At 45.7% G+C, this 19,663-nt stretch overlaps 1 protein-coding gene across 1 annotated transcript in view; it reads right to left on the bottom strand.

The window, feature by feature from the left end:
* CDH13 (cadherin 13) overlaps positions 1-19,663 on the bottom strand; it is a 1,002,245-nt gene that overhangs the window by 229,262 nt on the left and 753,320 nt on the right. Inside the window, exon 7 of the mRNA XM_070613929.1 lies at positions 9,497-9,675. Within this exon, the coding sequence (XP_070470030.1) occupies positions 9,497-9,675 (179 nt within the window). The remainder of the gene's footprint in view (positions 1-9,496; positions 9,676-19,663) is intronic.

Genomic DNA, 19,663 nt, shown 5'->3' with positions numbered 1-19,663 from the left:
CAGAGGCGCTCTCGATTCATCATTACCCTTCATTTTACGTTATTTTTACTGTATAAAAACAAAAAGAGAAAGAAAGAAAGAAAAAGCTTAGAGAGCTAAACACTTGTCAAATCCGAAAAAATGAATCACTCTTAATGACAAAGTGCTCTTGATTCAACACGTGCCAAGTAGCCACTGATTGTCTAATACTTAAGATGTCTAAGAACAAAGGATACAAAATAGGCTGTTGTTTTAAACAATCTATTGAACAAGCCCAGGAACTTAGATTCCAGTGGTAGCTCCCCGTCTCTCCTCCGGATCAGGCTAGAAATCTCTGGGAAGCAGCTCCACTCACCAAGCATTCTCAAGGCTGCCTCTGCTTTGCCACTGACCATCCCTTCTTTAGCTTATCCCTGCTTTCTCCCCAAGTCACAGCTCTGGGAACACTGTGCTTAGCAGAGCTGTGTATAATGTTTAAATATGGTTGATGGGCTTACATTTACAGTGGGATATATCCATAATCCTTAGGATGACATTCCAAATCCTTTGCAATCTTGTACCAGCTCCCTGCTCTTCTCTGGTATCTCTCTACAGGACACCCTCAACTCCCTGGTCTCTCTTCAAGTAACATATGAACCTGCCATGACTTTGCCCATGCTGTTCCTCTCCCCGTGATGCTCTTCCCTCAACTTCTTCCTCTCAGGTTTCCGTTCATCCTTCAAGGCTTAGTTCAAACAGCACATCTTTGTGTCTGTTTGCTGTTGACATGTCTGCTTTCCTTCCTTACCGGGCAGCTCCATCTTTGCATCCCTGATGTCCAGCACAGTGTCGTGGGTTCAGCAGATACTGGTAGGTGCTCAATACATGTGTCAACATCTGTCCCTGAGTTTTGGCAGCTAGATTGCCTCGGTGATTCACTGAACTTTAAAAGCCTGCCTGATGCCCTGCTGTGTGGGCAGGATGTAAACGTACTTCTTGCTGGAGAGCGAAATCCCATCTTCATGCTCCTTCTTCAGTCTCATTGTCTATCATGAGAACAACTGGTATCAACTAATATTTATAGGGTGCCTATGGATAAGTTAAGCACCATGCTACGTGCTTGACACGTCTTCATTCATCTTCCTGGTGGAGCTATCAGACAGGGACTATGATTATCCTCATGATGGCAGATGAAGAAACTGAGGCTTACAGGGGTAGAGTGACCTGCCCGAGTTCTCACAGCTGATGAGAGGGAGAGGCAGACTGTGAATCCATCGAGTCTAGAGTCAGTACCCGTGCCCTTGGCCCACGCCCCTCAGACCAGTGTTCAGTTAAGTTGAGGTCATGTAGGCAACTAGACACAGCCCTAGCTTTCATGGGTTGAGAGGCCAACCTTGGAGGTATGGGGGACATGGTTGGGGTCACCAGTAGACTTCTGAGACTCCTTAAGCTCTCCTCCTAGAATTGATCCCAAGTGGAGAAGTGAAGGAGGCCGCAAGGTAAGACCCTGCCATCCCTGTCTCTAACGCCATTGCCATCAGCAAGAGGCCTGCCTGATTGATTGCAACTGAATTTCAGACCCCAGGGCTGAGCATCGTGCCTTCTGAATGTCTCATTCTATTTTATTTGCTGACACAACAGAGCAAGTGCGATTCGCATAGGTGGTTCACCATCTGTGTTTCATTTGCAAGGATGATGCATTATTAAAAAAAATAAGACAATTTATTTACATCTATGTTTTCCCCCCTCTGTTTTCTCAGCAGCAAGTGATACCAAAAAAAAAAAGATGGAGGAAATTATCCCAACAAAAATATTTATGAGTAAATAACTCACAGAAATGGAAAGATGCTACTAACTAAATAATTCTGGTCCCACCTACCAAAACAAAGAAAGAATATTCCCGACAGCATGATTGAACTGTGTGTAATTACTGCCAATGTTTTAAACATGATGATAATGAGAAAAGTATTAGCATTAGATCAGAGCAGCCTCAAAATAATTATTTTCCTGAGAGTATGACGATTACGTCTCACTTTTATTCAAGGCATGGGGAAAATGCTATTCCTTATTAGGATGATGATTTTTTTCAGGCAGTTTGACTTGATATCATCATTTTCACAGATTTCTTTAGTACGTGGCAATATTTTAACTGGGATCATCTTGACCAAACACACCGTTCTCTTTTGACTCGCAGGTACACATCCAATTTCATTGACGATTTTGCGTTGGAGCTTTCCCCCCAGCATTCTCCAGTTTCCTTCTCTGACATACCCAAGGACTCCTTAATCTCTCAGAGCAAATAAATGCACATAAATCTAAAAATAAGTCCTTATGTAACACTTACCATGGAGAGAAGGAAGGAAATTCTCTCATTTGCCTCATTTGGCCTAAAAATTGGGGGCATTATAAAGTTTCAGAAGATCTTTTACCAGCTGAAAACAGAAAATAAATTACATTCACAGTCCTAATATCTTTTATTGTATGTACATTTTTATGGGCAGGCTATCTCTTTCCTTAGATAATACATAATAAGCTCAAACTTCAGCTCAAAAATCAGCTCAGACTCCTTAAAAAGACTAATGATACTCTCACAGTGCAAGTGTTAAGATCACATCTTAAGGGCCTCTTTTGGAAACTGTTTCCATTTGCAGTAAAAGAAAAAAAAGAAAACCAAACTCCCTAAACTGACCATTAGCTACGGTGAGTAGTTGCAAATTGTGGCTATGTTCAGAAAAGTTGGCAGATTCCAGCTGATGAATTTCAGTCTAGCGGCCAAAATGATCAACTAAATAAACCATTGATCAAATGGTAGGGGCCTTTATCTGATTTTATTTTGTAGTGCAGCCAGACATAGCTTAAAAACATAGACAGAACTGTCAGAATGAGGGGCTGAGTATGGTTATGGAAAAGAATAAAACAGTGCCCCAAATGGACCCATTTCGTTTAGTAGGATATACGGCTCTTATTTTCTCTAAACATTTCCCTAAACATTTACACAAGACACCCAGACCCTCATGCCCATCCTATTCACCAAGAGATTTCTTAGTGCCTAGTCTAGCTCCTGACACAAGGTTGGCATAAGATGAATACATTAGATGACGGGATGATTCCACAAGGGCAAGACTGAGCGCTCAACTAAAAGATAATCCTTTCCTCTGTTTATATACCCCCGCTAGGATGTGGATCTTGCAGTAAGTTCTGAGATCATCTGTGAGCTATTTAGTCCTAAATACAAACTGAAGGAACATAGGTCTTCCATCCATCCGTTCATTCAGCCAGCCCTGCATGCATGCATCCATCTATCCATTCAACAAATCTTTACTGAGTGCTTGTTATGTCCCCAGCACTATGCTCGGCAATGGGAATACAGAGATGGGACAAGGATCCAAGATCTCTTTCTTCAGGAAATGTGTGTTCTGGTATGGTTTCAGAGAAGTAAACAGATGAGCTTGTAACGGAAAACGCACTGTGTTTCCAGTGAAACTTGAGGACTATAAACACCAAGCTTACGACAAGGGAAGGGCAATAAATGGTCTTTGCAGCTGCTCTCATGACTCAGCTGTGAATCTGGGGAACTGCAGTAAAACCCAGCCCAGCATGAGCAAAAGGGAAGAGGTATGATTCACAGAACAAAGGGAAGTAGGCCTGTGCAATCTGGGGAGACTCTCCGTCCGTCTGTGACACGTGGGTAGAAACAATATGTAAAGTTCTCAGCAGGACATGATGGGGACTGGAGCCTGGGTTATCAGCAGCCATAGGAAGTATGAAAAATAGTGATGATTGTACAATGCTTTGCTATTTGAAAAAGGAAAGGACACTGTGTACATCTCGAAAAGGTGACATAGTTGGTGGTGCAGATGTCATTATCATAGTCATTACTGATGAGGAAATGGGCTCAGAGAGGTTAAATGATTTGCCCAAGTTCACACAGCTGGCCAGGTGAGGAATTGACACTCCCAGGCAGCATCTTACAGAGCAAATTGCACATCAAAGGTATTCAATAAACGTTTTTAATAACTATAGTCTCAAGGTTGGAAAAGACATTAAAGACATAACCTTTCAGGTTAACTGAATCCCTTCTGTGACATCCTATCAAGGGCAGTTATGCTTGAATACATTCCACAATGGGGAACTCACTACCACTCTTGTAATTTACTACTACAACTGATAATGATAATGATGATAGCTTCTGTTTATTTAGAATAGACAATATGCTTTACGTATTTTGACACACCTGATCCTCACCAACAACCCACTTGAAGTAGGTGCTGTAATTCCCATTTTATAGATGAATAACTAAGGTATACAAATAACTCACTGTGATGGGTTGAACTGTGTTCCCCCCAAAAGATATTTTGAAGTCCTAACCCCCAGCACCTGTGAATGTGACCTTATTCGGAAATAAGGTCTTTGCAGATGTGATCAAGTAAAGATGAGGTCATTAGGATGGGTCCTAATCTGATAGGACTGGTGTCTTATAAGAAGGCACGGACATGCACAGAGGAAAGACAATGTGAAGACACACAGTCAGAAGAAGGACATGTGAAGATGGAGGCAGAGGTTGGAGTGAAGTGTCTGTAAGGCAAGCAATGCCAAGGATTGCTGGCATCCACCAGAATCTAGAAGAGGCAAGGAAGGATCCTCCTCTAGAGCCTTCAGAGGGAGCCCGGTCCTACTGACACCTTGATTTCAGACTCCTGACTTCCAGAGCTGTGAGGGAATAAATTTCCATGGTTTTCAGCCACCTGGTTTGTGGTACTTTGTCACAGCAGCCCTGGGAAATGACTACACTCACCTAGGTCAGAAACCAAATAAATGACGGGGCCAGGATTCTGACCCCAATCCCATCTCCTAAGTCCACTGAAACATGGTCTCCAAAGGTGGGACTTCTCCAACTCACTGCACATTTGAATCACCTGGGTTTTGTTTTCTTTTTAAACTACTGATGCCTGTGTCCCTACCACCTGAGACCCTGATATTATGGATCCAGGTCTCAGCCCGAGCACCAGGATTTCCAAAGCCCCTCAGCAAAGTGTAAGAACCACTGTCCTACTTGATGCCACTTCTCACCACTTGGGGACCAAGCAGAACAAATCCACTCCCTCTTTCCAAAAGCCAGTCCTCCCTAAACATGACAACAGTCCTCGTGTTCCCTCTGAGCCCCTCTTTTCCAGGCTGCACATCTTTAGGGGGTCCACTGTCCAAAGCAGGAGCTCAGCCAACCGTGCTGCCCCAGAGGACTCATGAATCACAGTGACTATAAATGCACCAGTTCTGGGGGCGGCCACAGTATAGGTTAGCCTTGGACATAGTGGGAACCAGGAACTGACCTATTGTCACTTCCACTGTCCATCTCATTTCCAACCATAGTCCTGGTTTCTCCCCAAGGTCATGGCTCAGTGGAGAAGGAACTTCTTAGGGAGAACTCTCTCACAAACCACCCACTGGATGGCATCTTCTGGGCAATGTTGGCCGGTTGAATGGGCCACATCAGCTGCTGATCATGGTTGGGAGGGAAAGAAGGGAGTCAGTTATGAGTTCTCAGAAGATGGAGAAAGTGGGTGAGCTGCCATCTAGCATTTTTACATTGCCCAGAGTGGGTGAGAGACGGGTGGTCTCGCTCCCAGCTCTGTGTGTGCATGCTGGGTCCAGAGGCTGCACCACCCCAAACACACCAGGAAATGAAAGGAGATTGCCCCACCAAACAGTGGCTTGTGCACACAGAGGTATCATACATTTCATGCTGCCTGCCTCTCCCACACATCCTTCCTTTCATCGTCAACAGATATTTTTTGAGCACTTCTCATGTGCTAAGGACTGGAAATACATCAGGGATCCACCTGGACACAATCCCTTTCCTCTTTGGAGAGTGGAGAGGAGCAGATCAAATGGGTACACCTCCCACAGTTGGCCCCACTTGAGACATCCTGGGGAGTGAGGGTGGCAAGAAGAAAGGGCAACAACAAAATGGCAACGTATTAAAGATCGTTTATGGGCGTCCTTGACTGTCCTCATTGACAAGCTGCGTTACAAAGTAAATATGTGAAAGGCAGGGAAGTGGAATAGGTAGGTTCAAAGAAAACAGTGCTTGCCACCTCCCCTGAAGCCCTATGTTATCTCTCTCTTAGGTAAACACCCCCGCCGGGGTCCTCTTTGGGAAAGTACCCATGAAAGGAAAGGTACTAAATGGAAAAGCAAAATGAAAAATGTTCATCTGATCATAGTTGAGCTCATGTCAACCAGCGGGTTTCCGGAGCCTCCACTCCCAACAAAGTGGGGGCCAGCGGGGGCAAACTGTTTGTACGGTCTCAGCAGCCCCTGCCCTAGAACGGGACCTCAACTGATTTATTTACACTCAGAATATTCAGTGCTCAAACACACGTGAGATACTGTGAGTGAACACGGGGTAACTCAACTTAATATTGGTTTGAATCATATCCAAGTTTGTAGGGTCCCAATGGAATATTTTCTTAAAAGTGAATGGTGTGTAAATCTGTTTTAAGTGTTCTGCCCAGATGGTCAAGAAGTAGACTTTTAAAACTACACCTAAGACAAGATGCCTCCTCAGAAGGTCTCCAGAAAGAATGACAAAGAATTCCACATCCTGCTGCAGGATCCCATCATATTCACGTGACTTGTAGGAAAGGCGCAGGGAGGTGAGAACATTACAAACGGGAAAACACCGATTGGGGGGTGCTGTGCAGGCTCTGTCCCTTTAAAGATGAGGAAGGTGGAGTCATGTCTTCCCAGTTCAGGAAACTTGCCGAAGAGAAGCTTCCCTCTGCATCAGCCAACAGACAAGCCTTGTCTAAACCCAGGGGCACTTCTTCAGGTCCCACCCATGTTGCTGGGTCAGCACTGAACTCTGGAAACCCTCCCAGGGGAGTGACACTTTTCATTCGTTTTCATTGATTTTCCAATTTCGGTTAAGTTGTGTTTATCTGTCTTTTTTTTTTTTTTTTTTTGGAGCTGTTGATGTTTTGTGGCTGGAAATGCTTAATTCAACTCCCATAATTATATACTTACTGCAACTTAAGAAAAATCCAAATGAAAAGATCATGAGCTTGAAACATATTTGTCCTCAAAATAAACCTTAAGAGCTGAATAATCCAGTATATTATCACATTGGTTTATAAATAGAGACTTAGAAAGCATTTTCTATCAGTAAAAAGAGAAGCTGAGATAGAGAAATTACTGCACTTAATCTTTCCCTTGTATGAAGAATTTGCGAGGACCTTTGGGACACATTAGAAGTTATAGGAAAGCTGGTGTGTGTGTGTGTGTGTGTGTGCACGTGCATGCGTGCACATGCATGAGGGGTGGGGAATAAACAGAGAGTTGGAAAGACATGACTTTCCTCCAGAGAAGATAATATGGAAGCCAGACAGTCATAAAAAGGGGAGGGTTGGAAAGAGGATGGGAGACAAAATGAAGGAAATGGACTGATACGTTCTTTTTTTTCCTGCTTTCCTATTTTTAACCAGAAACAACTACATTTTCCAAATGACAACCTCAGTTTCAGAGCAAATTCCATCCTCTCCACCTTCCAGTTTTTTCCCATTTCTAGCTACTGTGGACCACCCACCAAGTGTAGAATGTCAGTGTCATTTCCAACTCGTTCTTGCCTATACGCCAAAAAACACATAATTAGGATTTTGAGGAGTGCTCAAACTGTGCTAGGCAGTGGGGATACAAACATGCATATGATCACAGTCTCTGTTCTTGAGAAATTTGTAGCGGAGGCTGGTGCTGCCCAACAGAACTTTCTGCGATGATGGTCATATTCTACACCTGTGGTGGCCAGAACAGGGGCCACTAACCACTAACGACACGTCGCTACCTAGCACTTGAAATGTGGCTCGTCTGACCAAGAAACTGATTTTTACATTTTAATTTCAATCAATGTAAACTAAAATTTGAATAACTACATGTGACCAGTGGTTACTGTGTTGGACACTATAGGTCTAGACCAAGAAGAAGGGGAGACTATTTTTTTTTGTTTTTTGAGGCCACATTCGTTTATAACGTTGTGTAAATTTCAGGTGTACATCATTATATTTCAGCTTCTGTATAGACTGCATTGTGTTCACCACCAAAAGTCGTTTCCATCCGTCACCATACACATGTTCCCCTCTACCGGCTTTGCCCTCCCCGCAGGCCCTTGGGATATTCTCTAAAGAGACAAATGGCATCTTAAAGGGGCGAATGGCAAGTGCCATGTGATGGCTACAGGTAAGTGCAGTCAGAGTTTGGAGGAAGAACAAGACCACAGAAAATGCAGGTGGAGGAAGATGGCTTCTCAGAGGGGGTGGAGCTAACCCAGAATCTTGTGAGAAGCTGCGGCGTAGAAAGCAGAAAGGAGAGGAGAAGGCATTTCTGACCCAGGGATTTATTTAATCGAAAACACTGCGGGGAAGATGCACAGAGCCCATTGGGGAAACCCAGCAGTTACCAGCGCAGATGGTCCTTGCAGAAGGTCCAGGGTGACTGCAGGGGGAAACACCTGTGGGATGATGTCATGTCAAGAACAAGGAATTCCAAGCTGGGAGCAGATATGGGGTGGGCAGAGGAGGTGATGGAGTGACGGGAATCCCCACGTCGGTTTAGTATGCTGTGTTTGAAGGGCCAAGAGGCTCTCCTACTGATGGTAGCCTGTGGTGAGCTACAGGGTGGACCCAGAACTCAGGGGAAAGGTCAGGGCCAGGGGACCCGTGTAGGAAGCGACTTAAGTGGGGCAGCAGCACGTGCCCCACCTAAATGGGACAGCTGCCACCAGCTCCATCTGACTGTCACATCCGATGTGACCGACTGTCCACATGTGGAAATTGGGCCCATTTCAAGAATTTCTGATTTTCAGAAGTTCTGAAAGTTGGAATTTTTTAAAAAGGAATATGAAATCTAAGTATTTTGACATGGCAACTCACGTGAAAACTTTAAAACATCCTGGGCAAAACCAAAGAGCAAGAGTGTGGACCGACTGGGGTCCAGGGGTCACCAGCTTGTGACGTCTGACCTAGAAGATGCATGAGGTTTCACAGAGACGGCCTAGTGGGAGAAGAGTGGAGGCTGGAGGAAGAGAGAGTTTTCGGGGGAAAGCAGTGGTGCGTGCAGGAGAGGGTTTGAGAAAGAAAAGAAATAGGTGGGAGCCACCTGAGTCTGTGATGTGATCTTGCGCAAAGCCATACTCTTCCCCACCCCTGTCCCTGTGCTTCCTTCGTCCCTCCTTCCTGCAGGAAGGTAAGGAGAGGTAGCCTGCGGAATCACTGGGGCCTCAAGAATAAGTGGTCAGTGAAGAAACAGAGGCATCGGGTTGAATGAATACAAACGATTCTAACGGATATGACGTTTCATAGTGGGTGGTTTTTGGGTTCACATAATACCCCATTTCCCTTAATAGATATTCCCTACCCAGTCATGTGTAAATATCTCATTTCCGCCTCTACCGTATAAAGCGCCTTGACTGAAGCCCCCCATCTTTCCTCGTGGGACAGCCGCATTCGGTTCTCCTGAAAAAGAAGATGAGTGCCTTTCAGCTCACCTCCCGGTCCAGCAGCGCAGGTGACACGACGGTGACAATGTCTCCTTTCTCAGGATCGATGTAGAACATGTTGGGAGACGGCTTGTCAGGAGTCTGCTGACGGATATTATACCGCAGGAGGGCATTATCTGTGGCTGGATCATCCGCGTCAAAGGCTGTCATCCGCATCACCGTGGTCCCTGCGGAGGCAGGACAGAAGGGCGGGAGATGGTCATGCGGGTGACAGTGACAGGCAGAACCTTCCCCGAAATCCAGGCAATAGCAATGGAGTGGTGTGGCAATCACTTTTCAAATTAAAAACACAAAGCATTTCCCGAGCTCTGTTATATCTTAGCTTTTCTCCCTGCTGCCCCCATCATGTTAAAAGACCTGATATAAAGAAATCTTTGCTGTTCAGCAGATTGACAGCTTAATCTTTCCTTCTGCTTATATGCTGTTCCTTTTCACGGGGTTTCATTCCATTGTGGATGAGGCTCCTTAACAACGGCCTTCATTTTGAAAGCTCTTATTGAATGCCTACTACGTGGGGGGCCCTGGGCCAGGTGTTGGGGAAATAGAGGTACAAAAAAGGCACATTCTCTGGTGTCCCGCAGAGATGGGTAGGAGAGAGAGCATATAAAAAGGTTAGACTAACAAAGCATGTCAGTGCATTAAGAGACAGTGTTATGGCTACCGAGAGAACAACCTCATCTCACTTGGGGTTCGGGAAAGGTCCCTGGTACCGACACCTATGGAGTGAGTAGGTGTAAGCAAGATGAAAGACAGGGACCTCAACGGGAAAAGGTATTCTACTTAAAGGGAGCAGGAGGCAATGCTGACTGAGCCCCCTCTGTCTTAGGCACTTGCGGTATAAAGACGATATAAAGACAAGGGATGACATGTGGACTCCTTGATTATGTCAGGGGTTGATAAGGGTGTTAGATAACATGTCTTGCTCAGACACAGCTGATAGGAAGGGGAATTGGTGTAGCCACTTTTGAGGATAACTGAGCACCAACTAGTAAAAAAAAAAAAATGCATTCACCCTCTTGATCCCACGGGAAACACACATGCATGTCAACAAGGGGTTTTTGCAAGGATATTCATGGCTGGATTATCCATCATGATGAAAAATTTGGAAACAACTTAACCATCCCACAATAGAGGAATTGATAAAATGATGGTCTCCCTATGCTACAAAATATTTTGCAGCAGTTTAAAACAGACAGGGGAACTTGAAAACGCAAAGGCATAAAGATCCATGCATCCCTATGTTCACTGCAGCACTATACACAATAGCCGAGACTTGGAAGCAACCTAGGTGCCAAGCAAGGTACACGAATGGATAAAGAAGATGTGGTATATATACACAATGGAGTGCTACTCAGCCATAAGAAATGATGAAATCCAGCCATTTGTGACAACATGGATGGTCCTTGAGGGTATTATGCTGAGTGAAATTAGTCAGAGGGAGAAAGACAAATACCGTATGATCTCACTGATAAGTAGAAGATAAAAACAACGACAAACAAACACATAGCAACAGAGATTGGATTGGTGGTTACCATAGGGGAAGTAGGGGGGAGGGAAAAAGGGGTGATTAGGCTCACATGGGAGGGGATGGACTATAATTAGTTTTTGGGTAGTGAACATGGTGTAATCTACACAGAATTCGAAATATATTACGATGGACATCTGACAGCTATATAATGTTATAACCCAATGTTACCGCAATTAAAAAAATAAAAAAATAAGTAAATAAATAAAACAGGGTGTAGGTCTGATGTGCTGTGACATGGAAGACTCCAAAACAGAGTATTAAGTGAAACATCAGGTTGAAGAATGCCACCCACAGTATGATATCATTTTTGTGAACTTGCTTGCCTATAGAAAATTCCACAATACTTTAAACATCTATTTTGCAGGTACAGTTTATGTCCATGAATGCATCAAAGGTCTATGGAGGTGAACTTCCACTGCGATGGCGGCTAACGCTCAGAAATGAGAGAGGAGACTGGGATTAGGGGTGGTGACAAGGGAAGATGTTGGCCCAATCTGTAATGTTTTGATCATTTTTACAGGGAGAATGTATTGCTTTTGCAATTAAAATTTAATCTAAAAAGAGCATAATTATAAGTACTGATGGAAGCCTGGTCAGAGCAGAATCAGGCACGTCTGCCTGCTGGTTTTGACAATTGTGAGCCACCTCATTTGGCTCAGGGTGACCTGCCCAAGCACAACTTTTCTTAGCAGTTTGCTCTTCCATGAATATAGAGCCCCAACTTCCGATTCTGAACCCTTCTGGACCCACAAAGTGTGAGCTACCTGGTGAGAGACGAAAGCAGTAGACCAATAGTTCCCGGTGAGAATATTCATATACAGAAAATACTGAAGCTTAAGAGAAACAGAATTCATCAGCTCAGCTACCATCCCTGTATTCCTTTTCCTTATGCAACAGTGCTTCTCAACCGTCAAAGCTGGTTTATTCTCCCCCACCACTGGAATAAGATTATCAGCCACCAGCTCTGACTGATCAGGCAAAGAAGGGGATCTGACCACCCTCAGGTTGGATCCATTTGTTAAATATTCTCAGTTAATTTCACCAATGCTGCCATTACGCCAGCTGCATCTACCTTGTTTCTTTGCCGGTCTTTGTTTCTTTGTGAAACTGTCGCCAGGCAAGCCACAGGGTCCACTGCTAGAATAGAAAATTCTTGGCACGTGCAGCCCCCTTGCCTTTGGAAGATACCAGCAAACAATTTGGCGTCTGTTTCCCACCGAGCCACACTATGGAATCAGGGTTCTTTCTCAACCCCGTGGTCCAGGCAGCCGTTCCCAGTCCCTCAGAGTTAGCTCGAGGGTGACACATATTTGCCTTTCTGGTCTAGGAAAAAAGGCCTTTTGGGGATCGCTGCCAGAAATCAGAGGCAGCTTTCAGGCCCACATCTCACCCAGGGACGTGCTAAGTAAGCTCGGTGTGGCCAAAGGCATTCACGGAGGCCTCAATCTCATCAATTCCACACCAAACAGTTCCCAGCAAGGTAGGCATGACCCAGCGCCCTGCACTTTGTTGGTGTCTAATGAACGCTTGATTGATGGAATCGGTGCCCTATTTAATCTGCCTTTAATTGAAGTCATAGATGAACAAGCAAAAGAAAGTATAAAGATGAAGTCATCATGGTTTGCAGCTGTCGTGGCTTGCATTAAAATGATTAGAGGAAGGAAGAAAAGAGCTCTCAGGTTAACCAAATTTTAGTTTTCACCGGGAAATTCATTGATGATGTCTTTTTTGGTTATTTTCACAGATTTGATAATGTACTAAAATGTTATCCTGGAATATTCTCAAGGTTACACAGAAAGTGCTTCTTATTTTAATGAATTGTTAGGGAGTCAGTGAACTTGGTCTTAAGCTCTGCCTTCCTCTTAACCAAGACGTGAGTACACAGTTGGACTGACTTCTGAGGCCCACCTCTATGGAGAGAGAATAGGGCCTAAGTCGCGTTGACGGGTTTGCAGCATTGAGGAAAACGGCTTTGGGGTAACATGTCTAGGTTCAGATCTTTAGTAACTATGTGAATTCGAGCAAGTTATTCAGCCTCTCTGAGCCTCAGTCTCTCCCCTTGAAACATGAGGATATTAGTAACTCTTTTCTCTGGGTCTTTGTAAGGAATTTATGGGACAATACATTAAAGAACTTGGCACAGTGCATGGGGCATTAGTGCTCTGAGGAGGATGCCCTTTATTATCAACTCTGCCCTGGGTTCTGAGCCCGTCATGGCCGTGCAGGCAACGGCCTCAGATAAAAGAGCTCGGAAGTAAGTTGTCCATAGAGGCTGGTACCTGGTACAGCAGGATGAGTCCTGGTGCCCATCGTCTCTGGGTTTCCCTGCCTTACCCTCTGCCTTCTAGTTGCCCCGGTCTTAGTTTGTCGATTTCAGTTTCCACTGTGGAGATCATAACTGTATACCAACACCCCCCCCCCCCCCAACACACACACACTTTCTGTAGCCTACCCTGCTTCTCCATACAGCACTCTAGTCTCCCCCTAGGATCAAGGCTCTATCCTGAGCCCCGGTCCATGTAGTGGACCCAACACCCTGCTCTGTCAGCCCCTCTCCTAGATCATGATTTTCATACCTCCAGGTTCTGCAGTGGCTGGATAAACCTCCTAAACCAGTATTTCCTAATTGTATGCAAGGAACTCTGGTTCCGTGGGCTCAGCAGAGAAACGAATCCAGGGGACATGCAGCAGCCTCAGTTAAGCAGGCTTCCGTCCTGGAGGAATCTCAGTGTCCTGAACAAGCAAACACGTGCAGTAAATCTCCAAGAGAGAGTAGAATGGGCAGCGTTTCCCAAACTGCTCTGTTAACGGAACCTCTTCATTTAAAGACTATCTTTACGTGATGGGCCACGTGGTCCTAACGGTGAGCTCTTGGAGGGTACAGACAGTGTTCCGTTCATCTTTGTAAGCTCAGAATCTGACCCGCAGTAGGTCCTCCATCAGTGTCCTTTGAGTAGAATTGCATTCTTCCATCACTGTAGCTTTGCCTTATTCCACACTGACCAGAAGCCACGGGCGACCCATCTACTGAGAAGAGGGACAATGTTGCCTGGACATTTTTCACAACAGGCATGCTTCTCCACCACTCTTTTTACTGCTCTGAGTTCTTTCTGCCCCTTGGAGGCCCTTGTTGGAAGTGGATTCAGCTGTCATACACCAATTTCAAGGTCAGGGCTGACTTTCAGTAGGCAGGCACCAGGACAGCTGTATCAGTGCCTGTGGGTGGCACCAGCCCCTCACCCCTTGCCCAAGCCCACATCCTAGACTCTAAGAAGAGGGGCTTGTTTGTTTCCGTCAGCCCAGCAGCTTCCCCGTCAGTGCTTATCTCGTACCTATGTGTGCTTCCCGATGGCAGAGAAATGATAATTATGTGATAGACATGCGTGGGGTCCTCCACATAGTATATTTCTGTCCTCTTCCGCATCACAATATTCTCCTGAGTGTCAAAATAAATGCTAATCACCCTGTCACTCCCAGAGCCAGATGAACTAGCAGCAGCCCCCCAAAGCAAAATAAAAGAATCACAGGCTGCCCATTGAAAGTCTCAAGTCCTGTGTCATTTTCTACTGAGGAGGGACATGGCCACCAAAGTGACAGGCTGATGAACCATCTTGATTGTTTTGTCTTGCTCAGACAGCCCTTCCTCTTGACTGGATTTCTCTGAGGAACGAAAAGGGCCTCCTGGTGTTATGACCCTGAAAGCAGCCGGTGTTTGAAGTTTGCATCCCTGTGACTTCAAGCAGAGTCACATCCTTGAGAAGCCGACTGCAGATCTGAAGGTGAGGGGCTTTCAGCCTCCGTGAAAGGCCAGCCAGCCTCAGGAGTGGGGGCTCCAAAGACGCTCGCTCTGTGTCACAGGTAACGGATTTATTCTCTTCTTGAAATCTCGACTTCATCCCAACACATTTCCTTCACATGATCAAAAGTGTCAGACTCCTTTTTTTTTAAAAACCATATTCCCGCGAGCGAATAATGTATCGAGACATGGTTGTTCGTCTATATTTAGCACTGGATTTCTGATAGCACGGCTGCAGCAACTGTATTTTTCCAAGGAGATGTGTAACACAAAAACCAAAGTGAGCAGAGATGGCAGACATCACCAATTGCGGGCCTTGGATGTGACAAAATGGCACCTTGTCTTACAGCATCAAACTCCTGAGAGAAGGTGGTGCATTCTAACGCCACCCAAACACCAATCTCTGTGACGGAATTATTACCAGAGATGTGCCTCCAGGGTTGCTAAAAAGAGAATGTGACTGTGGGTGCTGCGTTGCATAACTTACTCCTTGTGTGGTGATGCCCCACGTCAGATAAAAGCCCTCAGACTATTGGCATCTCGACTTGTTCAGTCAGGTGAGAGGGACATAGAAGCTGGCGAGACCTTAGAGTCTAGCATCCTGGGGTATGTCTGCTTGGACTGATGTTGATTTGAAACTAAATTTCTCTTGAGGACCCTTCAGGTTGAAGGGGGTCTGGGCATCCTGATTCCAAATGCCCAACCAGAGAGTTCTAGAGGTTTGCCTGGAACTGAGGGCATTCCTGGAAAGCCCTGGGCAAACCAGACTGAGTCTGTCACCCTACAGCCCAAGTTTGCTTTCAGATGTGGACACATCTCAAGGCCGTGACCGTCAGTGTGCAGACGCGAGAGCTGGTGTGAACGTAACTTGAGTGGCCTGGGACACAGGCCACAGCCACTCAGTCAACTCACCACCAGTCACACCAATCTGAGGTTGCTTTCTGACCAAGCAGGTGGACACACCCCAGCTCTCTCCTAACTGTCCTGAAGAGTGAAGAGAGAGACCGAGGGGTGCAAATTCAAGGCAGAACAGTGTTGGAGGAACCGTTAAGCATGTGGGCTGTCTAGTTTTATTATTTTATTTTATTTTTTTTGAGGAAGATTAGCCCTGAGCTAACATCTGCCAATCTTCCTCTTTTTGCTGAGGAAGACTGGCCCTGAGCTCACATCCGTGCCCATCTTCCTCTACTTTATACATGGGACGCCTACCACAGCATGGCTTTTGCCAAGTGGTGCCATGTCCGCACCTGGGATCCGAACCGGTGAACCCTGGGCCACCAGGGAGAAGTGGAACGTGTGCACTTAACCACTACGCCACCGGGCTGGCCCCTCGGGCTGTCTAATTTTAAATGCTGGCCTCACCATTTTCCAGCTGGGCACCCTTGGGCAAATTCCTTTACCTCGCTCACCGTCAACTTTTTCATGAACAAACAGCACCTCCCTCAATGGGCTGTTGTGGGCATCGAATGAACTAGTGTAGTCTCTCTCAACTTTTTTTTTTTTTTTCCTTTTTCTCCCCAAAGCCCCCCGGTACATAGTTGTGTATTCTTCGTTGTGGGTTCCTCTAGTTGTGGCATGTGGGATGCTGCCTCAGTGTGGTCTGACGAGCAGTGCCATGTCCACGCCCAGGATTCGAACCAACGAAACACTGGGCCGCCTGCAGCGGAGCGCGCGAACTTAACCACTCGGCCACGGGGCCAGCCCCTCTCTCAACTTTTAAATTATCATCCTCTGCAAGTCTTTTTAGACCAGTTTTTCCTACTCCCCTGCTGTAGAGACACTGTGTATCTATTAATGTACTACGGCCCTTCAGAGGCCCGCAAACCATTGTAATATCTAATATTTTTTAACATCTCCCCCCAAGTACCAATTTTCTCGCACTTGGGAGTGATATTGACCCTACGGAGAATGCATAAATTAATGACCATAAAGACCAGGGCCTGGGGGATGGTAAATACTCAAGAGATGTAAGTTTTCTCGTTATTTTTATTGACTACCACAATGTGCAACTCAGTTCCGGGAACCCATTGCTGTGTGCAAGGATGATGAGCAAAACGTCTTGTGGGACCCAGCCACCCAGAAGTCAGCTCGTGCTGGTTCCAGGACTGACGCTCAGAAACTAGATAAGCGGGAACTAATTAAAATCTCATAAAGAAACAATTCCTTTCTTCCCTTAGACAAGCCTAGAAATTTCTGTTGAGCTCTTGCATGCGTGAATCAGCTTCCTGTGGTCTTGTCAATGTTTCCGTGTACAGGGAATGAATAAGGAAACTGTCAAATGACTAGTTGATGAAAGATAGCCAAACCAACCTGATAGGTTTCCAGGGGCAGCCCGCATCCTGCCGTGTGCACATTCCAGAAAAGTTACCCACGTGGTGAATCGTAAATGTCTTATTTTCCCCTTGACCTACATTAGCATCAGGCCTGCTTTATCTTCATTTGAAGGGGTGTCCAGCTGGAAGCTGGTTTTCATAATTCACTTTAAGTTTTTCTGCTTATCTCCAAAACATTCTGCTCGCAGGTGGAGTGGGGGAGGGAGGTTGGCTCTCCGCTCTGGGTGTGGAGACTGTCAAGGGAAGCTCTGTGTGGATGCTCAGAGGGCAGGAGGAGAGGACGCACAGTGGCAGAGAGAAGAGGTGCTTCCAATGTGATTTCGGGGAGGAGGGGAGGGGGGCAAAGCAGCCTTCGACCTAAGCAAAGCCAGGGAGATCTAGCTTCGTCACCCTCGCTCCTTTTAGGGGCCCTTCCCTCTCTCTCCCAATTATCTAGGGATTGTCACTCATCAGCACAGTTTCCTCTTGCATTTTCCATGTGGTGGTCAGGCTGTGCATTAGACCCAGAAAGTTCCTGATGACGTGAGTTTTGAAGAAGATGTCAAAGACATATGGCTTCTCCTCTGTCAGCAGCTCAGACCCACTGGCCCCAAGGGTGAGACTCTCTGGCCTTGTTCCCAGAGTAGGGTCATGGGAGCTGGGCCAGGAGTGAGAAGCTCAAATCCCCACCCAACGCCCACACAGGTAACTTGCAGGAATCAAGCGATTTCAACACAATTGGGAGCAGTGGGGACTGTGGCAAACTAGAGGGCGTATATCCTGCCTAAGGGAGCAGCTGCCTTTTAGATCAAGGTAGTTGCTGCATTTCTGAAATGCAAGTCTGGAGAAGCTAGCCTTTTTGATTGTTCAAGAAAAGGTGGGAATTTGGATTTTCATATAAACTGTCAAAGTATTTACACTTCGGACACTGGTTCTAATTTAAAAAATAAGAGATCACTGAGTAGAACTAAGAAGGCCAAACAAAACAGATTATGGCAGACTTTGGTGCAAGGCTCATCAATTTCAACCTTTGACCTTGACTGTAGGTAGAGCCAATTCTCCCCAAAGACAAGAACTAAACGTTGTTAACGCATCCTCTGGCGATAGATTACAACTTAAGAAAATGGCACATCCGCTATAAATAGTTCGCCCTTCTTCCTCCCACCTCCCTTTTGGAACAGGGGCGTTCCCTGGTGTGGCCTTGGCCCAGCAAAGTGGGAGACGCTAGAGACACAGTGATGTAGATATGTGACGCACGTTTCATGCACGAATTTATTTGATCCTATAGTAATCCCAGGAGGTGTGTCATGTTGTTAAGCACATTGCACTGATGAGGAAACAAAGACTGAGAAGGGCACATAGCCTGTTACCTCTTCGGCCAGGATTTGCTAAAGGGACTACGGCTCAGACTGTGAGTTGCTGCCCAGTACCCATTCTCACTTTCTTCCTGAGAAACATAAACCTGGTGTCAGCTGGCCACATTGCTGGCAAGCTGAGACACTAGATGTCCCAGCTTCCCTGGCAGCTAATGTGGCCATGGGCTAAGGTCTAGACAATGAGATATAATAAGAAGTATTATGTTGGGAGACTTCTGGGAAGGTTCCTCAAAAGGACCTCAATCAGAATGTGTGTGCTTTTGTCATACCCACTGTCCTCACTTTCTGCTGCCTGAAATGCAAATGTGATGACTACAGCTTCAGCAGCCATTTTGGACCACGAGGTGGCCCTTCAAATGGAAGCTACATAATGAAAAGTTAGAGCAGAAAGACAGAAGACATCTCAGTGCCTGAGTCTCTGATGACCATGGAGCTTCAGGGGAGGCCTGGAATGCCTCCCTCCAGCTTTGTTTCCATGAATAAGAAGTAAATGAGAGAAAAGTAAAAGCCCATCTTGTTTGAACCATTGTCATTTTGGGTTTGCTGTTCCATGCAGCCACAACTAATCTCTGAAAAAGGAGGAAGTAAAGATTGAAGAAAATAAATAATTTTATTAAATACTTAGTATTACCTTAGAAAGTAAATTTCGTTGCTTTAGCCTAGAACTAGAGGACACTAACTTAGACAAAAGTGGAAACATCTAGTTAACTCCTCAGGTATTTTCAAATATTCACGTTAATTTCTCCTCACCTAAATTGTCTTGAATCCAGAGACAATCTTTCTATCAGGTAGTAAGATTGTCCCATTAGTGACCCACGGCAAATCATACCTTCTCACGACTATAGTCTTATATCATCCCTTCCACAGTGACTGTGGGCTTTGCCATGTGACTTTGGCCAAAGCCAATGGGACAGATGGAAACATTATACAAACAGAGCTTGAAAGTGCTTGTTCATTGGAGCTTGTCCTCCTGGAACCCAGCTGACATCTAAAGATATCTGGGCTCTCCTGCTGGAGGGGCCATGTGTCTTGGAACTAAGGCTCCCTGGCTGACACCCCTAACTAACCACCAGACACATAAGTTGAGCCACCTTGGATCACCAGCCCCAGCTGAGCTTCCAGCTAACAGCAGCCATGGGGGCC

The sequence above is a fragment of the Equus przewalskii genome, chromosome 3, assembly GCF_037783145.1.
Source record: "Equus przewalskii isolate Varuska chromosome 3, EquPr2, whole genome shotgun sequence".
In the NCBI taxonomy this organism is placed as follows: domain Eukaryota; kingdom Metazoa; phylum Chordata; class Mammalia; order Perissodactyla; family Equidae; genus Equus; species Equus przewalskii.
Note: the sequence above shows the minus strand (reverse complement) of the source record. Positions and strands in the feature narration are given on the sequence as shown.